Below are 21996 nucleotides of genomic sequence, written 5' to 3' on the forward strand. Positions count from 1 at the left end.
CTGTGGGCTAGGACAAGCCCTGGTCTTTCAGAGTGGAACATGATGTGGTCCTAGCTTTGAGCCTTGCCAGAACGAAGATGCCATATCCCAGAAAGCAAAGGATAGCATGATAGAGACGTGGAAAAAAATGTCATGTCCTTGTTCACCCTCCTGGTTCCACAACACTCTTAGTAACTCTTTTGTAGCCCTGATCATATACAGAAGCATGGGGAAAACTCTCTGGCCATCCGCATGCAAGCAGCATAATTCATTCCTTTCACAGATATGTATTGAGCTCCTCTCTGGTTCCAAAACATTGTCATCACCCAAAAGGACACCCAGTACCCATTAGCAGTCATTTCCTATCCTCTCCTTCCGACCAGACTCTGGTGGTAGCAAATCTACATTCTATCTCTATAAATTTGCCTGTTCTGGACATTTCGTATAAATGGAATTATACAATATATGGCCTTTGAGATGTGGCTTCTTTCACTTAGCATAACATTCCTCCATGTTGTGGCCTATGTCAGTACTACGTTTCTTTCTGTGGCTGAATTATGCTTCCGTTGTAGATAGATCACATTTTGTTTGTCCCTTCAGAAGTTGATAGACATGTGGGTTCTTTCGACCTTTGAAACTATTGTGAATAATGCTGCTATGAACATTCAGGTACAAGGTTTTGTGTGGACATATGTTCTTTGTTTCCTTGGGTATTTTTCTAGTATTTTTGTGGTCTTGTTTTTACATTTAGATCTTTAATCCTTCTGAATTAGATCTTGGCATAAGGTGGCCATATCAGAACAGAGTTCTTACCCTTCACTTAAAAATCGCCCATAATATTTATCTTATTAAGGTGATATTAATCTTTATTAATCTTTATACCAGTTAATTATAGATGTAGATTGTTCTTTGCAAATATGCTACTTTGTTCATAGTATGGAAGCATGTGTTAAAATGTAAGCACAAAATAGTCACTAAAGGCTAAGTAGGTTAGACTTTTTCACTCTGTTAATGCTAGGAGGAAGAACACTCTCCTATATAGAAATAACACCCTAATGACTGGAGAGTGTTCAGTGCAAGGCCAGCTACATAGTACGCAGAACTCATTACGAGATGACAACGTGGGACTCTGGCATAAGATGGAGAAGTCATCTTCCCATGGGTTTACCATTCCAACCCGAGACAAATAGGCATTGTCCAGTGGCTTGTAGCCTCTGCACTGGGATGCACTAAATACTTGGGTTGGGAGTAGACAGGAGATCCGCACTGAGTTGCCAGCTGAACACCCCATGGCACCACATGTCCTGGGCAGGGATGATCACTAGTTTGCTCTGACTAGAGACTTCATGGGGTATATACCTGGTCCTTGACCTTTCCCATGCCCATGTCCAGGACCTCCTGAGGGTAGAACATAATGGCTGAAAATGGGTCTCCCCCCACCAATGCAACCCATTTGTCACCTCTGGCAGAGGGCCACAGCACTCATGGGGAAGGGATGGGGAGGCCCCGTGGGGCCCAAGGTGCCAGGGGCAGAAAACAGGTGGGAGAGGACCCATGGAGATATGGTGGGAGGTGGGTACCATGCATGAGCTGCAGCTCCAAACCCCTGGACATGCTCTGTTGTCTTACTTGACTGCATGTAAAAACACAAAATCAAATATTAAATCATTAAAAATTTTAAGACTCATGAAGCTAGCCCAGGTTCAATGTAATTTCTCAACTTCCTAACATACTTTAAACATTTGGGAAAAAAATTTGGCTTTATGTATGAAGTAAATATGAAATCAAGCATGATGCTGAACTATTTACTTATAATTTTTATGTCCAGCATCTTTTTTATTGACACATGATTGATGTAACATTGTCTTAGTTTCAAGTGTACCACATAATGATTCGGTATTTGCATGCACTGTGAAATGATTACCACAGTAAGTCTAGTTACCATCCATCACCATGCAGAAGTACATTTCTTTTCTTGTGATCAGAATGTTTCAGATTTACTCTCTCAGCTTTTAAATATGCACTACAATATTGTTGACTATAGTCACAATGCTGCACATTACATGCCCGTGACTTTGTTATTTTGTAACTGGAAGTTTGTACCTCTTGACACCCTTCACCCGTTTTACCAATTCCTAACCCCCTCCCCTCTGGCAACCATTATTCAGTTCTCATCTGTGAGGTGTTGTTTTTTTTTTTTGCCCTTTGTTTTGGTTTTTAGATTCCACATATAAGTGAAATCATACAATATTTGTCTTTCTCTGACTTCTTTCACTTAGCATAATACCCTCAAGATCCATCCATGTTGTTGCAAGTGACAAGATTACATTCTTTTTTATGGCTGAGTAGTATTCCGTTGTATATATATACCACATCTTCTTTATTCATTCATCCATTGATGGATACTTGTTTCCATATCTTGACTATTGTAAATAATGCTGTAATGAACATAGGGGTGCATATCTTTTTGAGTTTATGTTTTCATTTTCTTTGGATAAATACCTAGAAATGGAGTTGCTGGATTATATGTAGTTCTATTTTTAATTTTTTGAGGAACCTCCACACTCTTTTCCATAGCAACTGCATCAATTTACATTCCCACCAATAGTGCATGAGAGATCCCGTTTCTTTACAACTTTGCCAACACTTGTTATTTCTTTTTTTTAAAGGTTTTTAAAATTTATTTATTTGACACACAGAGAGAGCACAAGCAGGGGGAGAGGCAGGCAGAGGGAGAAGCAGACTCCATGCTGAGTAGGAAGCCCAAAGCAGGGCTCGATCCTAGGACCCTGAGATCATGACCTGAGCCAAAGGCAGCTGCTTAACTGACTGAGCCACCCAGGCACCCCTCTTTTTTTTTTTTTTATAACAGCCCTTATAACAAGTGTGAGGTGACATCTCACTGTGATTTTGACTTGCTGTGTCTATTGGTCATCTGTCTATCTTCTTTGGAAAAATGTCTATTCAGATAATCTGCCCATTTTTCATTCAGATTTTTATTTGCTCTTGTTTTGCTTTATACATTCTAAATATAAACCCCTTATCAGATATATGATTTGCAAATATTTTCTCCCTTCAGTAGGTTGCCTGTCCTTTTGTTGGTGATTTCCTTTGCTCTGCAGAAACTTTTTAATTTGATGTAGTCCCACTTGTTTATTTTTGCACTTGTTGCCTTTGCTTTTGTATTCAGTTCCAAAAAAATCATTGCCAAGTCTTACATTAAAGTCTTTAATGCATTTTGTGTTAATTTTTGTGTGTGGTGTAAGATAGTGGTCTAATTTCATTCTTTTGCATGTGGCTGTCCAGTTTTCTCAATACTGTTTATCAAAGAGACTATTCTTTACCCATTGTATGTTCTTGCCTCCTTTGTCATATATTAATTGACCACGTAAGCATGGGTTTATTTCTGGGCTCACTATTCTGTTCTATTGATCTGTCTGTTTGTTTTATGCCAATAACTATACTTTTATGAGTACTGTAGCTTTGTAATATAGTTTGAAATCAGAGAGAATGATGCCTCTGACTTTGTTCTTCCTCAAGATTGCTTTGGCTATTTAGGGTCTTTTGTGGTTCCATACAAATTTGAGGAATATTTGTTCTATTTCTAGGAAAATGTCATTGGAATATTGGTAGGGCTTGCATTGAATCTGTAGATTGCTTTGGATAACACGGACATTTGAACAATATTGAGTCTTCCACCCTGAGCATGGAGTATCTTCTCATTTATTTGTGACTTCAGTTTCTTTCATAAATGTATTATAATCTTCAGTGTGCAAGTCTTTCACTTCCTTGGTTAAATTTATTTTTAGGTATTTTATTCTTTTGATGCAATTGTAAATGGGGTGTTTTCTTAATTTTTCTTTTTGATAGTTCATTATTAGTGTATAGAAGTGCAATAGATTTTTGTGTATTGATTTTGTATCATGCAACTTTATGGAATTTGCTTATTAGTTCTAACAGTTTTTTGGTGGAGTCTTTTGGGTTTTCCATATATAAAATCATGTCTTTAGCAAATAGTGGCAGTTTCACTTCTTTCTTTCCAGTTTGGATGTCTTTTATTTCTTCTTCTTGCCTAATTGCTCTGGCTAGGACTTCCAGCACTATATTTAATAAAAATGGTGAGTATAGGCTTTCTTGTCTTGTTCCTGATCTTAGAGGACAATTTTTCACCATTGAGTATGATCGTAGCTGTGGATTTGTCATATCTAGCCTTTATTATGTTGAGATACATTCCCTGTGCCCACTTTGTGGAGAGTTTTTATCATGAATGGATGTTGAATTTTGTCATATGCTTTTTCTGCATCTATTGAACTGATTATATGATTTTTATCCTTCATTTTCTTAATGTGGTATATCACATTGATTGATTTGTGCACATTGAACCATTCTTGCATCTCTGGAATAAATCCCCCTAGATAATGGTGTATGATCCTCTCTATGTATTGTTAAATTCAGTTTGCTAATAGTTTGTTGAGGATTTTTGCATCTATGTTTATCAGGGATATTGGCCTTTAATTTTCTTTTCTTTTTTTTTTTTTTTTGTGGTGTCTTTGTCTAGTTTTGGCATCAGGGTAATGCTGGCCTCCTCAAATGAGTTTGTAAGTATACCGTCTTCTTCAGTTTTTTGGAAGAGTTTGAGGATTGGTACTTTTTAAAAATTTTTTTAATTTTATTTTTTTTCTTCTTTCAAATTTTTATTTATATTCTAGTTAGTTAACATACATTGTAATATCAGTTTCAGGAGTAGAATTTAGTGATTCATGACTTACATATAACATCTGGTGTGCAACACAAGGGTGCTCCATAATACCCATCATCAATTTATCCCATACCCTCTCCACTGCCCCTTGATCAATCCTCACTTTGTTCTCTATAGGTAAGAATCTCATGGTTTGTTTCCCTCTCTTTTTTTCCTCTTCCCCTATGCTCATCTGTTTTGCTTCTTAAATTCCACATGAGTGAAATCATATGGTATTTGTCTTTCTCTATTTTGCTTAGCATAATATACTCTTGCTCCATCCATATCATTGCAAATGGCAAGGTTTCATTCTTTTTGATGGCTGAGTAACATTCCATTGTGTGTGTTTATGTATATATATATATATGTATGTGTGTGTGTGTGTGTGTGTGTGTGTATCGCATCTTTATCCATTCATCAGTTGATGGACATTTGGGCTCTTTCCATAATTGTGGTTGATAATGCTGCTATAAATATCTGGGTGCATGTGCCCCTTTGAATCAGTATGTTTGTATCCTTTGGATAAATACCTAGTAGTACAATTGCTGGATCATAGGGTAGCTCTATTTTTAACTTTTTGAGGAACCTCCAGACTGTTTTCCATTGTGGCTGCACCGCTTTGCATTCCCACCAAGTTTCCCCTTTCTCCACATCCTCGCCAACATCTGTTGTTTCCTGTGTTAATTTTAGCCACTCTGACAGGTATGAGGTGGTATCTCATTGTGGTTTTGATTTTTATTTCCCTGATGATGAGTGATGTTGAGCATTTTTCATGTGTCTGTTGGCCATTTGGATATCTTCTTTGGAAAAATGTTTACTCATATCTTCTGCCCATCTCTTAACTGAATTATTTGTTTTTTGTTGTTGAGTTTGATGAGTTCTTTATAGATTTTGGATACTAACCCTTTATCAGATAAGTCATTTGCAAATATCTTCTCCCATTCTGTAGGCTACCTTTTAGTTTTGTTGATTGTTTGCTTTGCAAGGATTGGTATTAAATCTTCTTTGAATGTTTGGTACAGTTCACCAGTGAAGCTCTCTGGTCCTTGGCTTTTGTTTTTTGGGAGACTTTTTGTTTTTGTTTTTTTAAATCACTGATTCAGTTTCCTTACTAGTAATCAGTCTGTTCAGATTTTCTATTCCTTCATGATCCGGTCTTGGAAGAGTGTATGTTTCTAATAATTTATCCATTTCTTCTAGGTTGTCCAATTTGTTGGCATGTAATTATTCACAGTAATCCCTTATGATTCTTTGTATCTCTTCAGTATCAGTTGTAACTCCTCTTTCGTTTCTGATTTTGTTTGTTTGAGCCCTCTCTTTTTTCCTGGGGAGTCCAGCTAAGGGTTTTTCAGTTTTGTTTATCTCTTCAAAGAACCAGTCTCTATTTCATTTATTTCTGTTCTGATCTTTGTTATTTCCTTTCTTCTATATACTTCGGGCTTCATTTGTTCTTCTGGTTCCTTTAGGTGTAAATGAGATTGTTTATTTGGGATTTTTCCTGTTTCTTGAGTTAGGCCTTTATCGCTATGAACTTCCTCTTGGAATGCTTTTGCTGCACCCCATAGATTTAGGTGTGGTGTATTTCCATTTTCATTTGCCTCGACGTAGTTTTTGGCTTGTCCTTTGGTTTATTTGTTGATTGATTAGTTGTTCAGCAGCATGTTGTGTGATCTGCATGTATTAGTGATTTTTCCAGTTTTCTTCTTGTACTGACTTTCTTGTTTCATACCATTGTGGTTGGAAAGATGTTTGATATGATTTCAATCTTCTTAACTTTATTTAAATTTATTTTGTGGCCGACCGTACGATCTGTCCTGGAGAATGTTCCATGATATTAAGTCCATCTGGTCTAAGAAGTCATTTAATGCTGATGTTTCCTTTTTTATTTTCTGTCCAGATGATCTATCCACTAATGCAGTGAGATATTAAAGTCCCCTGCTATTAATATATTGTACTAAATTTCTCCCATTTAGGTGCGTCTATGTTAGGTGCATAAATATTTACAAATGTTATATCCTCTTGTTAGATTGGCCCCTTTATCATTATTTAATGTACTTCTTTGTCTTTTATTACAGTTTTTGTTTTAAAGCCTGTTTTGTCTGATATAGCTATAGCTTTGCCTGATATAACCCCAGCTTTTTTTTGTTTCTATTTTCATGGAACATCTTTTTCTACCTTTCACTTTCAGTTTGTGTATGTCCTTCTGAAGTGAGTCTCTTATAGGCAAGATGTAAAGGGACTCCTTTAAGCTGAAAAGAAGGGGCACCAGTTATATATATGTATATATATATAATATAAAATAGTCTATTTTAAGTTCATAGAGGCTTAGTTTAACGCATTCTAAAGGTCTACATTTTTATTCCCTCCACCCCCATGTTTTGTTTTTGATGTCACATTTTACATCTTATTTTGTGTATCCCTTAACTAATCAGTGAAGTTATCATTATTTTTACTACTTTTGCTTTCTAGCCTTCATACTAGCTTTATAAATGATTAATCCCCTACCTTTGCTATATATTTACCTTTACCAGTGAGATTTTTACTTTCATGTGTTTCCTTGTTGCTTATTAGTATGCTTTATTATATTTCTTGTAAGGCCAGTTTAGTGGTGATGAATTCCTTTAGCTTTTGCTTGTCTGGGAAATTCTTTGTCTCTCAATCCTGAGTGATAGCCTTGGTGAGCAGAGGTTTCTTGGTTTCAGCATTTTGCATGTATCCTGTCACTCTCTTCTGGCCTGTAAAGATTCTGCTGAAAAATCTACTAATTGTCCTAGGGTGGTTCCCTTGCACATAACAAGTTGTTTTTCTCTTGCTGCTTTTAAGATTCTCTCTGTATCTTTAACTTTTGGCATTCTAATTTTAATGTGTATTAGTGCAGATCTTTTTGAGTTCATCTGATTTGGAACATCCTGTGCTTCCTGGATTTGGATGTCTGTTTCCTTTAGGTTAGGAAAGTTCTCAGCCATTGTTTCTTCAAATAAGCTTTTTGCCCCATTCTCTTTCTTGTTTCTTCTGGGACTCCTATAGTGCAAATGTTATTCTGTTTGCTGTTGTCCGATGGGTCCCTTAAGCTGTCTTCACTTTTTACGTTCTTTTTTCTCTTCACTGCTGTGTGTGGGTGAGTTCCACTGCCCTGTCTTCTACATTACTCATTCTTTCTTCTGCTTCATCTAGTCTGCTGGTGAGACCCTCTAGTGTATTTTTCAGGTCAGTTATTGTATACTGCAGCTCTGTGACTTCTGTTTGGTACTTTCTTATATTGCCTATCTCTGTTGAAGTTCTCACTGTGGTCATTCACACTTCTCCTAAGTTTGGTGAGCATCTTTATGACCACTACTTCGAACTCTTACTCAGGTAAGTTACATATCTTCATTTCATTAAGAGTTTTTCTGAGGTTTTGTCTTGTTCTTTCATCTGAGACATATTCCTGTTTACTCATTTTACTTGACTCTGTCTGTGTTTGTTTCTGTTGTCTAGGCAAAACAGCTACCTTTCCCAGTCTTGAAGGAGTGACTTTGTGTAGGGGAGGAACCTATTGTTTAACCTTACCCTAGCTCTTGGTTGTCTCTCGACCCTTTGTGATTGTCTAAGCAGCCTGATTTATTCTTGATATGTCCCAGTTGTTGAGAGTGTGCCAAAAGCCTGTCAGTGTTTCGAAGGGAGAATTCATTCATTGCCAACCTTCAGGCTGATTGGAAGCCAGACCCTCAAGGAGACCCTTAAGCAGCCCCTTTCAAAGTATGCAAATATATGCAATTCTGTGGGACTGCAATCATAAATCCTGCTGGCCTCCAGAACAGGTAATGTGGAGGTGTCTCTTGGGTGACATTTATAAAAATTGGGGCTTCAAATTAGTGTATAAGCTCTTTTCTGGGAGTTGCTGGCAAGCTGTAGCAAGGCTGAGGGAGAGCACAAAGCTGGCATTCCCTGGCCTACTTTCTCTGAGAATACTCCATAGCTGCTAGATGTGAGGTGAATCTGAGGCCTGCCCTCAAGCTGGAGCTCCAGGACAAGTACATAGGTCTTTTTCACAGAAAGACTGGGGTGTGTTCCAGTCCAGCATCTGTGCACTGCCCTGGGAGTGGTAGCCTGCCAAGAACCGTCTCTGTGATTGTTACAGTTCCATGGGACCCAAGAACACAACCCTTCCTGGCTACCAGAGCCAGGTGATCAAGGAGATACCCCTATGTGCACTGCGCATGCCTGAGAGTTTTAGCAAGGCAGCGGGAAAGTGCAGGGCTGGGGTATGCCTGCTGGCATTAGTGGGCACAGGAAAGCACAGGACCACAGGTGCCTGCTGGTTTTAGTGGGGCAGTGGAATAGTGCAGGGACTGTGTGTGCCTCTTAGCACTAGCAAAGTAAAGGGGGAGCACAAAAATGACAACTTCCAGGGTCTCTGTCCCTGGAGAGAGTTCCAACAGGCTCCTTCCCGCTTCAGCAGATGCTTTAAGATTAGCAAATGAATCTCCTTTACATATAGTGTAGGTAGTTTTCAAACTGCTGCTTTACACTGGGCCCCAGGGTGAGTGAGTCCGCATGTGACCCTTTCAAGAGCTGTACATTTAGGTCCCTTCAGCCCTTCAGGTCTCTACAGGTAAAAACCCCAATGGTTTTCAAAGACAGGTGTTTTGGGGGTTCATCTCTTCGGTGCAGGTCCCAAGGATTGGGCTAGCTGATGTGGGGCACTAACCCCTCACCCCTCAAGGAGAAGCTCCACATTCATGAAATCTCTCCCAATCGTGGGTCACCGTGCCAAGGAGAGGTTTTCAGCAATACTGCGTTTCTGCCTCTCCTACCATTTTGATGTAGCCCCTTTATTGGTTGTTGTCAAGGAACCATTCAGCTAGTTTTGAGGTCGTTTTCAGAGAGAATTATTCCATATGTAGCTGTAGATTTGGTGTGTCTGTGGGAAGAGATGAATCAGGATTTTCCTATGTCTCCATCTTGGACCACCCCATCTTTCTGCACATTTGACATGAAATGCATTTAGCGTGTAACTTTGTATTCTCTGGTTAATGAAAATGTCAGTGATTTTTAACTTATTCTGAATGTGTTGTATAGGTTTTCTAGAATGAATGAGTTACTTCTATAATTAATCAAACCCTAATGTTTTATATATATATATATTATATATATTACAGGATATTATTTTGTGTATATGTGATATTTATAATTTTGTCTTCATTTGGGGGAAATACATATTTTAGTACTTTAACCTAAAAAAGTATCTCTCCTCATCCAGGTCCATTAACATAAGATTAGCCACTTCGTTGGATACTCCTGGTGTTGAAAATCTTGTTAGCACACTCATGCTGAATAAAAGTATATTGGAGGATTTAAAGCAATACAGTAAGGCCCGCAGACACCATGTAAGTACCTTCTATGACCAGATTGGCTTCCTTTTCCTTGTGATATGGGCCATTATGACCTATGCAGGTTCAACCTTGAACCTTGAATCCAAGTTTCCTGGGATCTCAGTTGGAGATAGTTGGAGAATTGTACAGTGGTGGGAAGTGGCAGAGGTTGGAACATGGCAGCAAGAAAAGAAAAGCAAAGGAGACTGGGGTTTAAGGATATGAGGTTGTTCTCTTCACTGGTATCCCCAAGGCGGGGTGCTGATCAGATATTCTAAATCCTTATCACAGGCATGAAAAATCTGGACTTGATCCAGACAAGTATCCTGAAACAGGATAGATCTCAGGGCTTAGAATAGGTAGATCTGACTGAGGTTAGGGAATGGTAGCTTAAGAATCTGTGTGTCCCTGGTGCTCACCTAGCAACACTGGATATCAGACGTAGGACAGTGGGACCCCATTTGACCCTACTGGTTGGTGATTCTGTCTAGATGTTTTTGTTGAGCTGCCTACATTCTCGGGTAATGGATATGCTGTCAAACACCTGTACGACAAGTGTTGGGTTCTCTTTCTAGGATAGTAACTATACTATACTTTTGCCCTGGCAAAGGACAAACTAGCAGTGGTCCTAATGTTTATACTGCTTTCTCAAGTGAGTTTTAAGGAGTCATAGAGGTCTCTGAGGCATAATTTGGGGGGGGGGGCGGTCTGCGAAGTAAAAACTATTTTTGTAATAAGAATAAGAAACTATTTTCCTTTTCCAGTGTATTGATATTCACACTGATGGTGCAAACGTAATGGTGGGCAGAACCTTGGGAGCCTCAGTGTGGATCAAGGCAGTGGGCACCAGATTTCATCTCCATTCACTCATAGTAATAATAGGAAAAGAGAGTCTAGTGAAGATAGCATTGCCCATCAACAGACAGGCTAAAACACAAGGAGGGGCACCCCTAAATGCTGGCGAGGATGCAGGGAAATAGGATCATTTGTATGTTGCCAGTGGAAATGTAAAATAATACCATTGCTCTGGAAGACAATTTGGCTGTTTCTTCAAAAACCTCAGTGCAACAATCATACAACCTAGTAATTGCACTCCTGGGCATTTATCCCAGAGAAATGAAGACTTGTACATGAATGTTCATTAGCAGTCAGGATCGGCCCAGATGTCCTTCAGCGGGTGAATGGGTAAACTGTGGTACATTCGTGCCGTGGAGTAATACTTAGCAATACAAAGGAACGAATTGTTGATGCATACATCAACTTGGATGAATCTGCAGAGAATTGTGCTGAGTTGGGGGGCAGCGGGGGAGGGAAGCCAAACCCTAAAGGTTACATACTGTATAATTCCACTTATTTGACATTTTTGAAATAATACACTTTTAGAAATAAAGAAGAGATTATTTGTTGCCAGAGGTTAATGATGAGAGGAGAGCAGGGACTAGATGGGTATGGTTATTGTAGGAAAACCCAAGGGATCTTTGTGTTGGAACCATTCAGTCTCTTGACTGTGGTGGTGGATACATGAACCTCTACAGGGGATAAAACTGTGTAGAACTTGACACACATGCACACAATCACATCAATGTGCATTCCCTGCTTGTCATATTATACTTGAGTTTTGCAGAACATTACCATGACGGGATACTGGGCAGTGTGTACAAGGAATTTCTCTGTATTATTTTTTGCAATTGTTTGTGAGTCTACAGGTATCTCTATATAAATTTCAATTAAAAAAAAAGAAAAGGAAAAGCCAGTTTCACTTGAAGCAGTAAAAATTATTAACTCTATTAAACTTCAATCCTTAGATACATGTATTTTCAGTATTCTGTTGTGGCAAAAAGAGAGGTGCACATAAAGCTCTTCTGCTGTAGACTAAAGTTACTGGTTGTTTCCAGAGAAAGCATTTCTGCAAATATTTGATCTTCACGCTGAACCATCCACCGTGCTCATGGAACACATTTTTACTTGATAGAACAGCTGGCAGGCAAAATATGGTTATTCGGTCTTGGAGAGTTGGCAGACGTTTTCTTAAAAATGAATGAAGTGAGGCTGTCACTCTAAGAAAACAAGTGACAGTGTTTGTTCCCTCTGATAAAATCCAAGCTTTCAATAAAAAATTAGAATTTTGGAAAATCAGTACCTCTTCTCATGAGCTTGACAACTTCCAAAAACTTAGAATTTGTTCTGATGAGGCTGGTGGTGATATTACCAAATGTGATGCTTTGATATTTTGTCATAGGTTAACATTTGGAAAATCTGTGTAAGTTTGGGGAACCAGTATGTTCTAGATAAAACATGATCTTACAAAATCACGCTAAGTGAAAGATTCATTCAAACAACAGAATAGACAGATGAGTTTTAATGTAACAACATATACCAATTTATTGATATGGTTTCAGATTCCACACTGCAGCTCATCTTTAAAACAGTACCACTTGTTGAGTTTTGGTGGAACATCAGAAGAGAATATCCATAATTATCTGAAAAGATTATTTAAATACTTTCTGTTTTCCAACTCTGTATCTTTGTGAAGACAGATTTTTTTCATATATTTCAACCAAAATAACATATTGCAACAGATTGAATGCAGAAGCAGATATGAGCATCCAGCTGTCTTCCATTAAAGCCAGGCATTAAAGAGATTTGCAAAAATATAAAACAATGCTACTTTCCTCTCTAAATATTTTTGTCAAATTTTAAATTTTGTTTTAATTAGTAAATTAAACACAAATGAATAAACAAATTAAAATTTTTCTCAGTTTTAATTTCTAATACAGAAACTACTGATAGGTATCTATTACGCACATACCCCATGCTCTTTGGAGAGTCCTCAGGGAATAGGGGTCCTGAGATCACAATTTTTGAACCACTGATGTAGAGCTAAAGAAAATGGATTCAAAGTCAAAGGGACTGTGGTTTTGAATCACAGATTCATCCCTTACTAGCTGGAAATCTTGACATGTTCCTCAACCCCCCCAAGCCTTATTTTCTTGTAAGTGAAATAGAGGTAGTGATAATATTTACCTTGTAGGAGTGAGGATTCAGTGAACATAGGGAAGACATTTAACTTAGTACATGGTCCAAAGGTAAGTACTGATGGATGTTGGCTCTGACATTGTCGTTATGTGACCGTGCTTAAGGCCCACTACTAACTGCTTACAGAAACCTTGATAGTTATATTTTTAAAGGCCTTAAAATACATGCTTATCTTTTCAGGATGGAACACCAATGAAGGCATTTGTAGCTGAAGTTGCAGAACAAATAGTTGGCATTGCAGTGATCAGAGATGAAATGGTAAATTGTGAAATAGACATTGATTTCCTCTGTGCCCTTTTATATCATGAATTAGCATACAATGCCTCTTTTTCACTTTTGTGTATTTAATATGAATGCCTTTTTTTGAAGGCTATACATTTTTTTGGAAGGATATAAATCATCACCTACTTGCATCCCACTTGGTTGACTTTGATTTCCCATTTCTTTTTCAGTTTAAAATATTACAGAGAATACATGAAAACATTCACATTTTTAAAAGTTCAAATAACCTTCCATCAGGACCACCAAAAAAAAAAAAAAAAAAAAAGGTCTTACTTCTCTCCCCCAAAGGATTACTACTATCAATAGTTAGGCATCAATCCCTTCCTACAGTCTTTCTTGCACTTAAATAACACTCTCTGTGTGTGTGTGGCCAACTGGACAAGTAATTTTATTTTTTTCCTAATATACAGCCAGTTCTTCCTAAATATTTATGGCTGAATAGGTCATTCTTTTCCTGCTGATTTAAAATGCCACCTTTACATGATTAAATTTCCATGTTCCTGGGTCTATTTTTAAACCCTCTGTTCTGTTCCATTCCATGGATTTATTTGTTATCTGCTGTATTATCATACTTTGTTATCTGGTAGGGCAGTCTTTTCTCATTTGTCTTTTTTTTTTTTTATAAATTCTCTTGTTTTTAATTAGATATTACTCCTCCAGATAAGCCTTATAATACTTATTATGAACTTATTTGCTCCTTCATGGTTTTTATAGAACAATTTAGGCCAAATCAACAATTAAAATACTGAGACTTTCTAGGAACATGGCTTCCTGTATTGGTGGTGGTGGTGTTGAATTCTCTTGGGTTCTTCAATAAAGTTTTGTGGCTTTTAGCATACAGGTTTCTTGTGCCAGATATTTTGTTTGCCTGTATAGGTTTACTGTCTGCCCTGTTCTGTCCCAGGGAGCCTGACCTGGTGGTCAGCATCATGGGTGCCTTCAATCCTCAGCCTCTAATTGGGTTTGGCCAATGGGGAACCCTAAGGAGAGGAAGGGAAGAGAGTGAGGTTGGGATGCCTTGAGCTAGCTGGTATCTCCATTGAGTTTCCTGACCTTTTCAAGGTGGTCTCTTCTCCAGGACCCTCTCAATTTGGTTTCTAGTAACTAGTACCTCCCATGCCACCCACCTAGGGTGGTGATAGCTTGCAGTTGCTGCTACACTATCCTTACTGGTTTCCCTATCCCCTGCCCCTCCTTGTAAATAGTCTCTTTGTTAAACCCACCTCCAGTTATCCTAATTTGAAGATACCATGAGTTTCCTGCTGAGACCCTAACTGACACAGTCCTGGACATTTATGATTTATTTTTACTTGTTTTATATTTTTCTGGGTATTGTGATTAGATACTTTTCCTTTTCACCGTACTTTCTAAAGTTTATTTTCGTATGTGAGAACAATACTCATTTTTGTATTGTGACCTTATATCCAGCCACCTTTTGGAAGTCTCTTATTAGCTCTGAGAGTTTTCAATTCATTCTCTTTTCTGGTACAGCCTCATTTCTACCATATTCTGTTGGCCAAAGCCATTACAGAGCATGCTCAGATTCCAGGGTTGGAGAAATGGACCCCACTTCTTGATATGGGTGTGGCAAAGTCTGTCTACCAAAGAGCATGTGGGATGCAAATTACTCTTGTAGCCATCTTTGGAAAATAGAATCTGCCACATATCCTTTTTAAAATGTTTATATTTTATTTCTTTTTCCAGTTTTATTGTATGTTTAGAATACCATTGAGTAGTAGTGTTTATAATGGGTACTATTGTGATGTTCTTGATTTTAATGAGAGTGATTCTATATTTTCCTCCATTTAGTATGTAATATTTGCTGCAGGTTTCTGGGATATATCCTTTATCAAGTTAAGGAAATTCTCTTCTATTTCTAGTTTACTAAAAGTTTTTATTCTGAATGAGTGTTGAATTTTATCAAATGTTCTTTTGGCATTTAGTCAGATGACCATATGGCTTTATTCCATTAATGTATCCTTCATCATTCTTGTTCTTGGGTTCATTTCTGTTTTTGACTCAGTACATCTTTGAGTAATTCTTTTAGAAACAGTGGTAGATGCATACATACATATACAAGAAGTTTTCGTTTTGTCCTCACCCTCGAATACCCATTAGGCTATATACAGAATTCTTATTCCAACTACTTCTCAACAGATTGTTGATGTTTTTACTCTCATGGTCTTCCAGTGTCACTGATAAAATGTAATCCGATATAAATAAATTTTGTTTGCTTTCTATCTTGAGAATTAGTTTGGTTCTTTTCTATCCCTGAAATTCTGAAATTTTACTAAGAAGTAACTTATGCCTCTACTGAGTCTTGGGAATATCTTTCTTCTATGATTTCATTATTTTTTCCCTTTTAGTTTCTTCATTCTCTTCTTCTTAAATTCCTTTTAAGATGGATGTTGGACCTTTGGAATTGTTCCTTCATTGTCTCTTAACTTTCTTCTCAATTCTTTATCTCTTGTATTTCTTATTCTTCATTCTAGGAGACTCCCTTGATTTTGTCTTCTGGGTCCCTAATTCAGTCTTCAGCCATGTCCATTCTGTTATGCAGGCCTTCTGTCGGAATTTTCTTTTTAAAAGATTTTATTTATTTATTTTAGAGAGAGAGAAGGCACAAGCAGTGGGGAGGAACAGAAGGGGAGGGAGAAGAAGAAGGAAAGAATCTCAAACAGACTCCATGCTGAGCACAGAGCCTGACAGAGGGCTCGATCTCACAACCGTGAGATCATGATCTGAGCCAAAACTGAGAGTCGGACTGAGCCATCCAGATGCCCTTCTATCTGAATTTTCATTTCAGGGTTCATATATTTAAATTACAAGTCTCTCCCTTGTTCTTTTCTTTTTCCTTTTTGTAGCAGCTTGTTTGTTATGTTATATGCAGTATCCTTCTTGGTATCCTGAGGACACTGAGTAGAATTTTTTTCTAAAAAACTCTCTTCTGTTCCCTGACTCACCTCTTTTCCCCTAGAGTAAATTGTAGTTTCTCTATTCTAATCTTTTGCATTTATCAGTTTTCCCCAAAAGTCATGAATGAAAGATTATAGTATCAGTATGGCTGGCTGGCATGGGTATCCTTGACAGATGTGCTTCTCCATTGCATCTCTCAGTCATTGGGAGGGCTGCCCATCCCAGTCTCTAATTGGGAAGGGACATCAGTTGTCTGGCTTCCTCTAATGGTCTTCAATGTAGGTGGTCCTGACAGGTGATGGGCAGGTTAAGAGGGTGTAAGCTAGTGTTAGAGAACTTTGATACATTTCCTTCCAAGGTAAGACTACTTTGCTTTTTTTTTTCTTTTAAAGATTTTTATTTATTTATTTGAGAGAACGTGAGAGAGAGAGAGAGGGAGCGAGTGTAAGCCATGGGAGAGGCATAGGAAGGAGAGGGAGAAGCAAGCTCCCCTCTGAGCAGGGAGACGGTCGTGGGCTAGATCCCAGGACCCTGAGATCATGACCTCAGCCAAAGACAGACGTCTAACTGACTGAGCCACCCAGGTGCCCTGTAGACTACTTTTGTGTCCCCCATCATGCCACCTCATTACTTTAAAAATATTTTTTTGTTGTTATTTTAAGGGATTTGGGATGGGAGGAAAATTAGGTGCACATAGCCCATATGCTGTTTTGAGCCAGTACCTCTGTAGGCTTTTTGTTTTTTGTTTTTCAGTGATTTCTCAGCCTTACATTTATTACTCATTTTATTTTAAAATGAGGGATGCCTTCTTGGTAATTAAAGTCTTAGCATGTTAAGGCAATTATAGGGTCAGTGCAGATGGAAAGGTCAGACATTGTCAGAATTGCCCTCATGGACTACCACTGGCCTGGTTACCCTGAACTGCCTTTCCTCTGCGCTTTGTAGCAGAGGCTGTAAAGACAAAGGACCTTGATGGGCTTGGATACAGACTTCAGTTTCCTGAATTTTCTAGTGCCAGCTTTGCTGATTACAGAGCAAATCAGGTTCCTTGCATTCTCCAATTCCTCTTTTTGGAAGTGTGCTCTTAGGACAATTCTACTGTGGAAAATAAGAAGAAATATAAGTAGGTGTTTTCCAATGTGCACGTAGTTTGATTTTTCCTGCATATCAGGTGTGTTTATTGCTTTTGTAGTGAGAGAAAGTCACACTCAACTCTGGATGGTGCCTCCACCCCACAGCGTGCACTATGGGGAAGAGAAGCAGTGCGCAGTTAGCATGGATGAGCCCCTGCTTCCCTGCCTACAGTGTGGGGGACCAAGAGTGATGGTCAGAACTGGACCCACAGAAGCAGGAGCAGAATGCCTGATATTTTCTTGTATAAGTAAACATCAGTCCTTTAAATTACCTTTCACAGGCTAAAAATAGAATACTTGAGAGGCATAAAAAGTTTAAGGAATGCCTATGGATGAGGCCTAGCCTTGCGGTTTTATTGTAGGCCAACCCAGCCACATGTGCCAGTCAAAGTGTGTGACCTGTGGGATGGCACGTTTCCATATTAATGGGTGAAGAGAGAATAGTAATGAGTCCAGAGAACACCAGTGGCTGTGTTTGTCCTTCTGCTGAGTTTTGTACATGTTCAGTCAGTCACACTGACCAGCTGGTGCTCCCCCTGTCCAACAGTGGTGATGAGCTGCCGTCCTGTCACCTGGCCACTAGCAGAGGCTTGAGGCTCTCTGGGTTTTTAGCAGTCACGGCTGTAAGGAACAAACTCCAAAGCTGTGTGGTCACCCTTCGGAGAACAAGCAATCAGAACTTTCAGGCAATGTAATTTTCCGTTTTCAAAAATCGAACAGTGAAAATGAGGTAGTAAATCATGGAAGAGAAAAGCATGTTTCTTACTATTGCACCTAAGGTAATTTTTAAAAGATTTTCATGACAAAATGCATGCCATTTGCTTAAAACATCCTTAGATGTCCTTTCCCCTCCTCTTTTTTAGGATGTAGAGTACATACGATCCCATTACAACATTGAGGATTTCATCTACTTCAGTCACCACCAGCGAGAAGAACACGGGCACCTGTATCATTTTGCCCTGAACCCTGTCTTTCGTCACTACACCAAGTTTTTCCTGAAGGAGATCCTCCGTTTAGGCTATAAATCCTGTCTCTACTACCCTGTTTACCCACAGATCAGGGAAGGCAAGGTAAAAGAATGTCATCATTCACTTTTCCAGCACATCAACCTTTGCGATGTCATTTGTGTCGTGTGCCATATTTTATTCCTTCCTCGTTAAATGGATTTGGATTATAACATGGCTCTGAATTTCAAATGGCCACATTGGCCCTTTTATTTATTACACTGTGGCAAAAGTCCAGAAGACTGAATTTCTGAAACATTTAAGACCATTATAATTAGTAGAACAATTTGTTGGCTTTTCCCTATTGTCAAAACAGAGACTGAAAAGCCTGCAAAAATGCTCTAAGGGGCATGGAAGTCAAATAATTTCTTATGCAGCCTTAGTGAAATGCCAAAATGATCCTATCATGTTCTTCAAGCAAAGAACATTTTCGTTTGAACTCATAGAACAAATCAGTTCAATCCTGTAAGATTGGTGTGCTCTCACAGCATTCCAAATAAGCCCTATAACTACTGCCATAAGAGTGATGGATAAAAAGTGGAGATGTGGGGCGCCTGGGTGGCTCAGTCATTAGGCGTCTGCCTTTGGCTCAGGTCATGATCCCAGGGTCCTGGGATCTTGGAATCGAGCCCTGCATCGGGCTTCCTGCTCAGCGGGAAGCCTGCTTCTCCCTCTCCCACTCCCCCTGCTTGTGTTCCCTCTCTCGCTCTCTCTCTCTGTCAAATAAATAAATAAAATCTTTAAAAAAATGGAGATGTATGAAGGTGATATAGTAAATACCTTTATGTAGTAAATACCTCTGTCACTCTACCTAACACTGTCATAGTTACGTAGACTAATCCTTTTGTAGTAAACACCATCTACTGTGTATCCATACATGCAGAGATAACAAGCTCTTCATTTGCTTCCATCTTGCTTTCACTTTTCCTGTTTAGTCTTCAGAGCACTTTTCACTAGCTAAATTAACTTTTATCATGTAAGCAGAGGTGTTTGTTTTTTTTTTTTTTAAGGTTTTATTTATTTATTTGAGAGAGAGAGAACAGAAGCAGGGGGNCTTTTTTTTTTTAAAAGGTTTTATTTATTTATTTGAGAGAGAGAGAACAGAAGCAGGGGGAGCAGCCGAGGGAGAGAGAGAAGCAGACTCCCCGCTGATCTGGGAGCCCAGCATGGGGCTTGATCCCAGGACCCTGGAATCATGACCTGAGCCAAAGGCAGAGGCTTAACCGACTGGGCCACCCAGGCATCCCTGTTTGTCTGTCTTGTTCAAAGCTACATCCCAGCCCGAGTGCCTAGAAGGGTCACACGCACGTGTGCATGTGCACATCAGTGTGTATATACACCCACACTCACATGCACACACACATTGCACACACACACACGCACTCATAGCGTCCTGGTTGTTCCACAGGAAAAGGTCTCTTCAAGCTGCTTCTCAAGGTACTGTTTCTGGCAAGTTGATCCCTCTGTCACTGACAGCTGGTCCTCAGCTCCATGTAGACTTGAGAGGTGATGAGATTCAATCACTAGGCCAGCTAGAAGTTGTCCCATCGTATCCCATTCATGACTAAAATCTTTCTCATGCTCTGCTCAGAGTCCAGGATGTTGTCATGATTCTTCTTGGTTACCACAAATGAGCTAAGCAGATTTTTTAAAGAATCTGACTCATTAAACTTAAAAACAATCTAAAATCAATCGGTACATTCCCCAAACCAGTAATTTTGCCCATGTCCCTTATTGAACAAATAAGAGGGGGAAGTACAGAGGGAATGGGGAAGCAGAAAAANCTCATTAAACTTAAAAACAATCTAAAATCAATCGGTACATTCCCCAAGTAATTTTGCCCATGTCCCTTATTGAACAAATAAGAGGGGGAAGTACAGAGGGAATGGGGAAGCAGAAAAAACGTGGAAAAGATTTTCAGCGAGAGGTAGAATACGCTCTGGTGATGATTTTTTTCCTATCAAAGTGCGGCGTGATGGCCAAGTGAATGCCCTGAACTTGAACTTACGGAGATGGAAAGGAACGGTTCTGCTGGGAAGTTCTGGTCCCACACATTTTCTTTTTTTTTTTTTTAAGATTTTATTTATTTATTTGACAGAGATAGAGACAGCCAGCGAGAGAGGGAACACAAGCAGGGGGAGCGGGAGAGGAAGAAGCAGGCTCACAGCAGAGGAGCCTGACGTGGGGCTCGATCCCATAACGCCGGGATCACGCCCTGAGCCCTGAGCCGAAGGCAGACGCTTAACCGCTGTGCCACCCAGGCGCCCCCCACACATTTTCTTTTAACTGCATTTGGCAAGTTGCCAATGTGGTGACCTTCGGGATGTGATATTAAATTCTAACCTTTTATTCATGATGTTGCCTGCATGTGCCAAGCTTGGTCCAGAAAGTCCTTTTGCAGCCGTAATAAAAAATAGTATCTTTGACGTTTCACTGAACATTTGCATATTTACCTCAATCGTGTAGAATTTGGAACGTGTTATACACTATTTCACATAGGATATAGAAACATATTTGGAGACAGATTTTTCCTCTCTGTCTGCACTCCCAGTTGATTTACATATATACCTTTTAACAAGTGTAAGAAGCAATATCAGGTAATTTAGGTAAGAATTTCCGAGTTCTGCTATAAATCCCTTGACTATAGTAAAAGTGGACATTGGGCTTGCATCATGAAGATGGTTTTCCCCACACCCTCCTGCTAGGACGTGCATTGAGAGACCCTCCAGGCATAAAAGCAGAACTCTAGCTAAGAATTCCTGGGTTCTGTTTTTCAGTGTGTAAAGTCAGGGTGTGAAGTTCAATGGTGAAGGATTTTAGAAATCCCTTTTAGAAACTCTTAGAAATGCCTGACAGTGCGGGGGGGGGGGGGGGAGTTGTGATTACACCTATCTNCAGCTAAGTCATATGTAAACCATCTTATTTATTATGCTACACCTTGTTTTAGTTGAGTTTTACTTGCTTTGTGTTCCAGTTTAAATTCCATAAATATATCATTAGAGATTCTGGTGTCATGGTTTAACTCTTAAGTTTTAAATGGTTGAAATACCCTGAGTTAGTGTCACCAGAACCCCCTCAGATTTCATAAATGTGAAACGAATAAAAATCACCATGTTCAGTTTTCTCTGCCAAGTTTAAAAAATGGGGTAAAATGAATATTTAACACATTCTCCTAAAACATGATTTATCATAGTCTGTTACAGTAAGCATAAATCCGGCTCATAATTTAGCATTAATATGAGTCAAAATAATATAATACAATTTCCCTACCCCCTACCCCACTTTCCAGTTTCATCTTTTTGTTTTAAAACACTACTTTTATCAACAAAGGTCCAATTGAAGTAGTTGTGCCTTTCACAAACAGGAGGATTTCCACGTCCGTGCTCAGCCTCCCCTCAGATGACATTTTTATCTATGTGCCTTCTTAAAGCAGCTTGTGCCAAACGCGCAAAGGTTAACAGGACGCAGATAACACAGCTTAATGGGGTCAAATCAAGCTGATTCATGATCACTATGGAGAAGAATATCCTCCTGGGGAAAATACTTGTACTGAA

At 39.0% G+C, this 21996-nt stretch overlaps 1 protein-coding gene across 5 annotated transcripts in view; it reads left to right on the forward strand.

The window, feature by feature from the left end:
• CFAP61 (cilia and flagella associated protein 61) overlaps positions 1–21996 on the forward strand; it is a 293467-nt gene that overhangs the window by 106916 nt on the left and 164555 nt on the right. For all 5 annotated transcript variants that reach the window (XM_011225478.3, XM_034641778.1, XM_034641779.1 and 2 more), the window contains 3 exons: positions 9960–10086; positions 13288–13365; positions 18302–18508. In XM_011225478.3, coding sequence (XP_011223780.1) covers positions 9960–10086; positions 13288–13365; positions 18302–18508 — 412 coding nt within the window. The remainder of the gene's footprint in view (positions 1–9959; positions 10087–13287; positions 13366–18301; positions 18509–21996) is intronic.

Source organism: Ailuropoda melanoleuca, chromosome 13, assembly GCF_002007445.2.
Source record: "Ailuropoda melanoleuca isolate Jingjing chromosome 13, ASM200744v2, whole genome shotgun sequence".
NCBI lineage: Eukaryota > Metazoa > Chordata > Mammalia > Carnivora > Ursidae > Ailuropoda > Ailuropoda melanoleuca.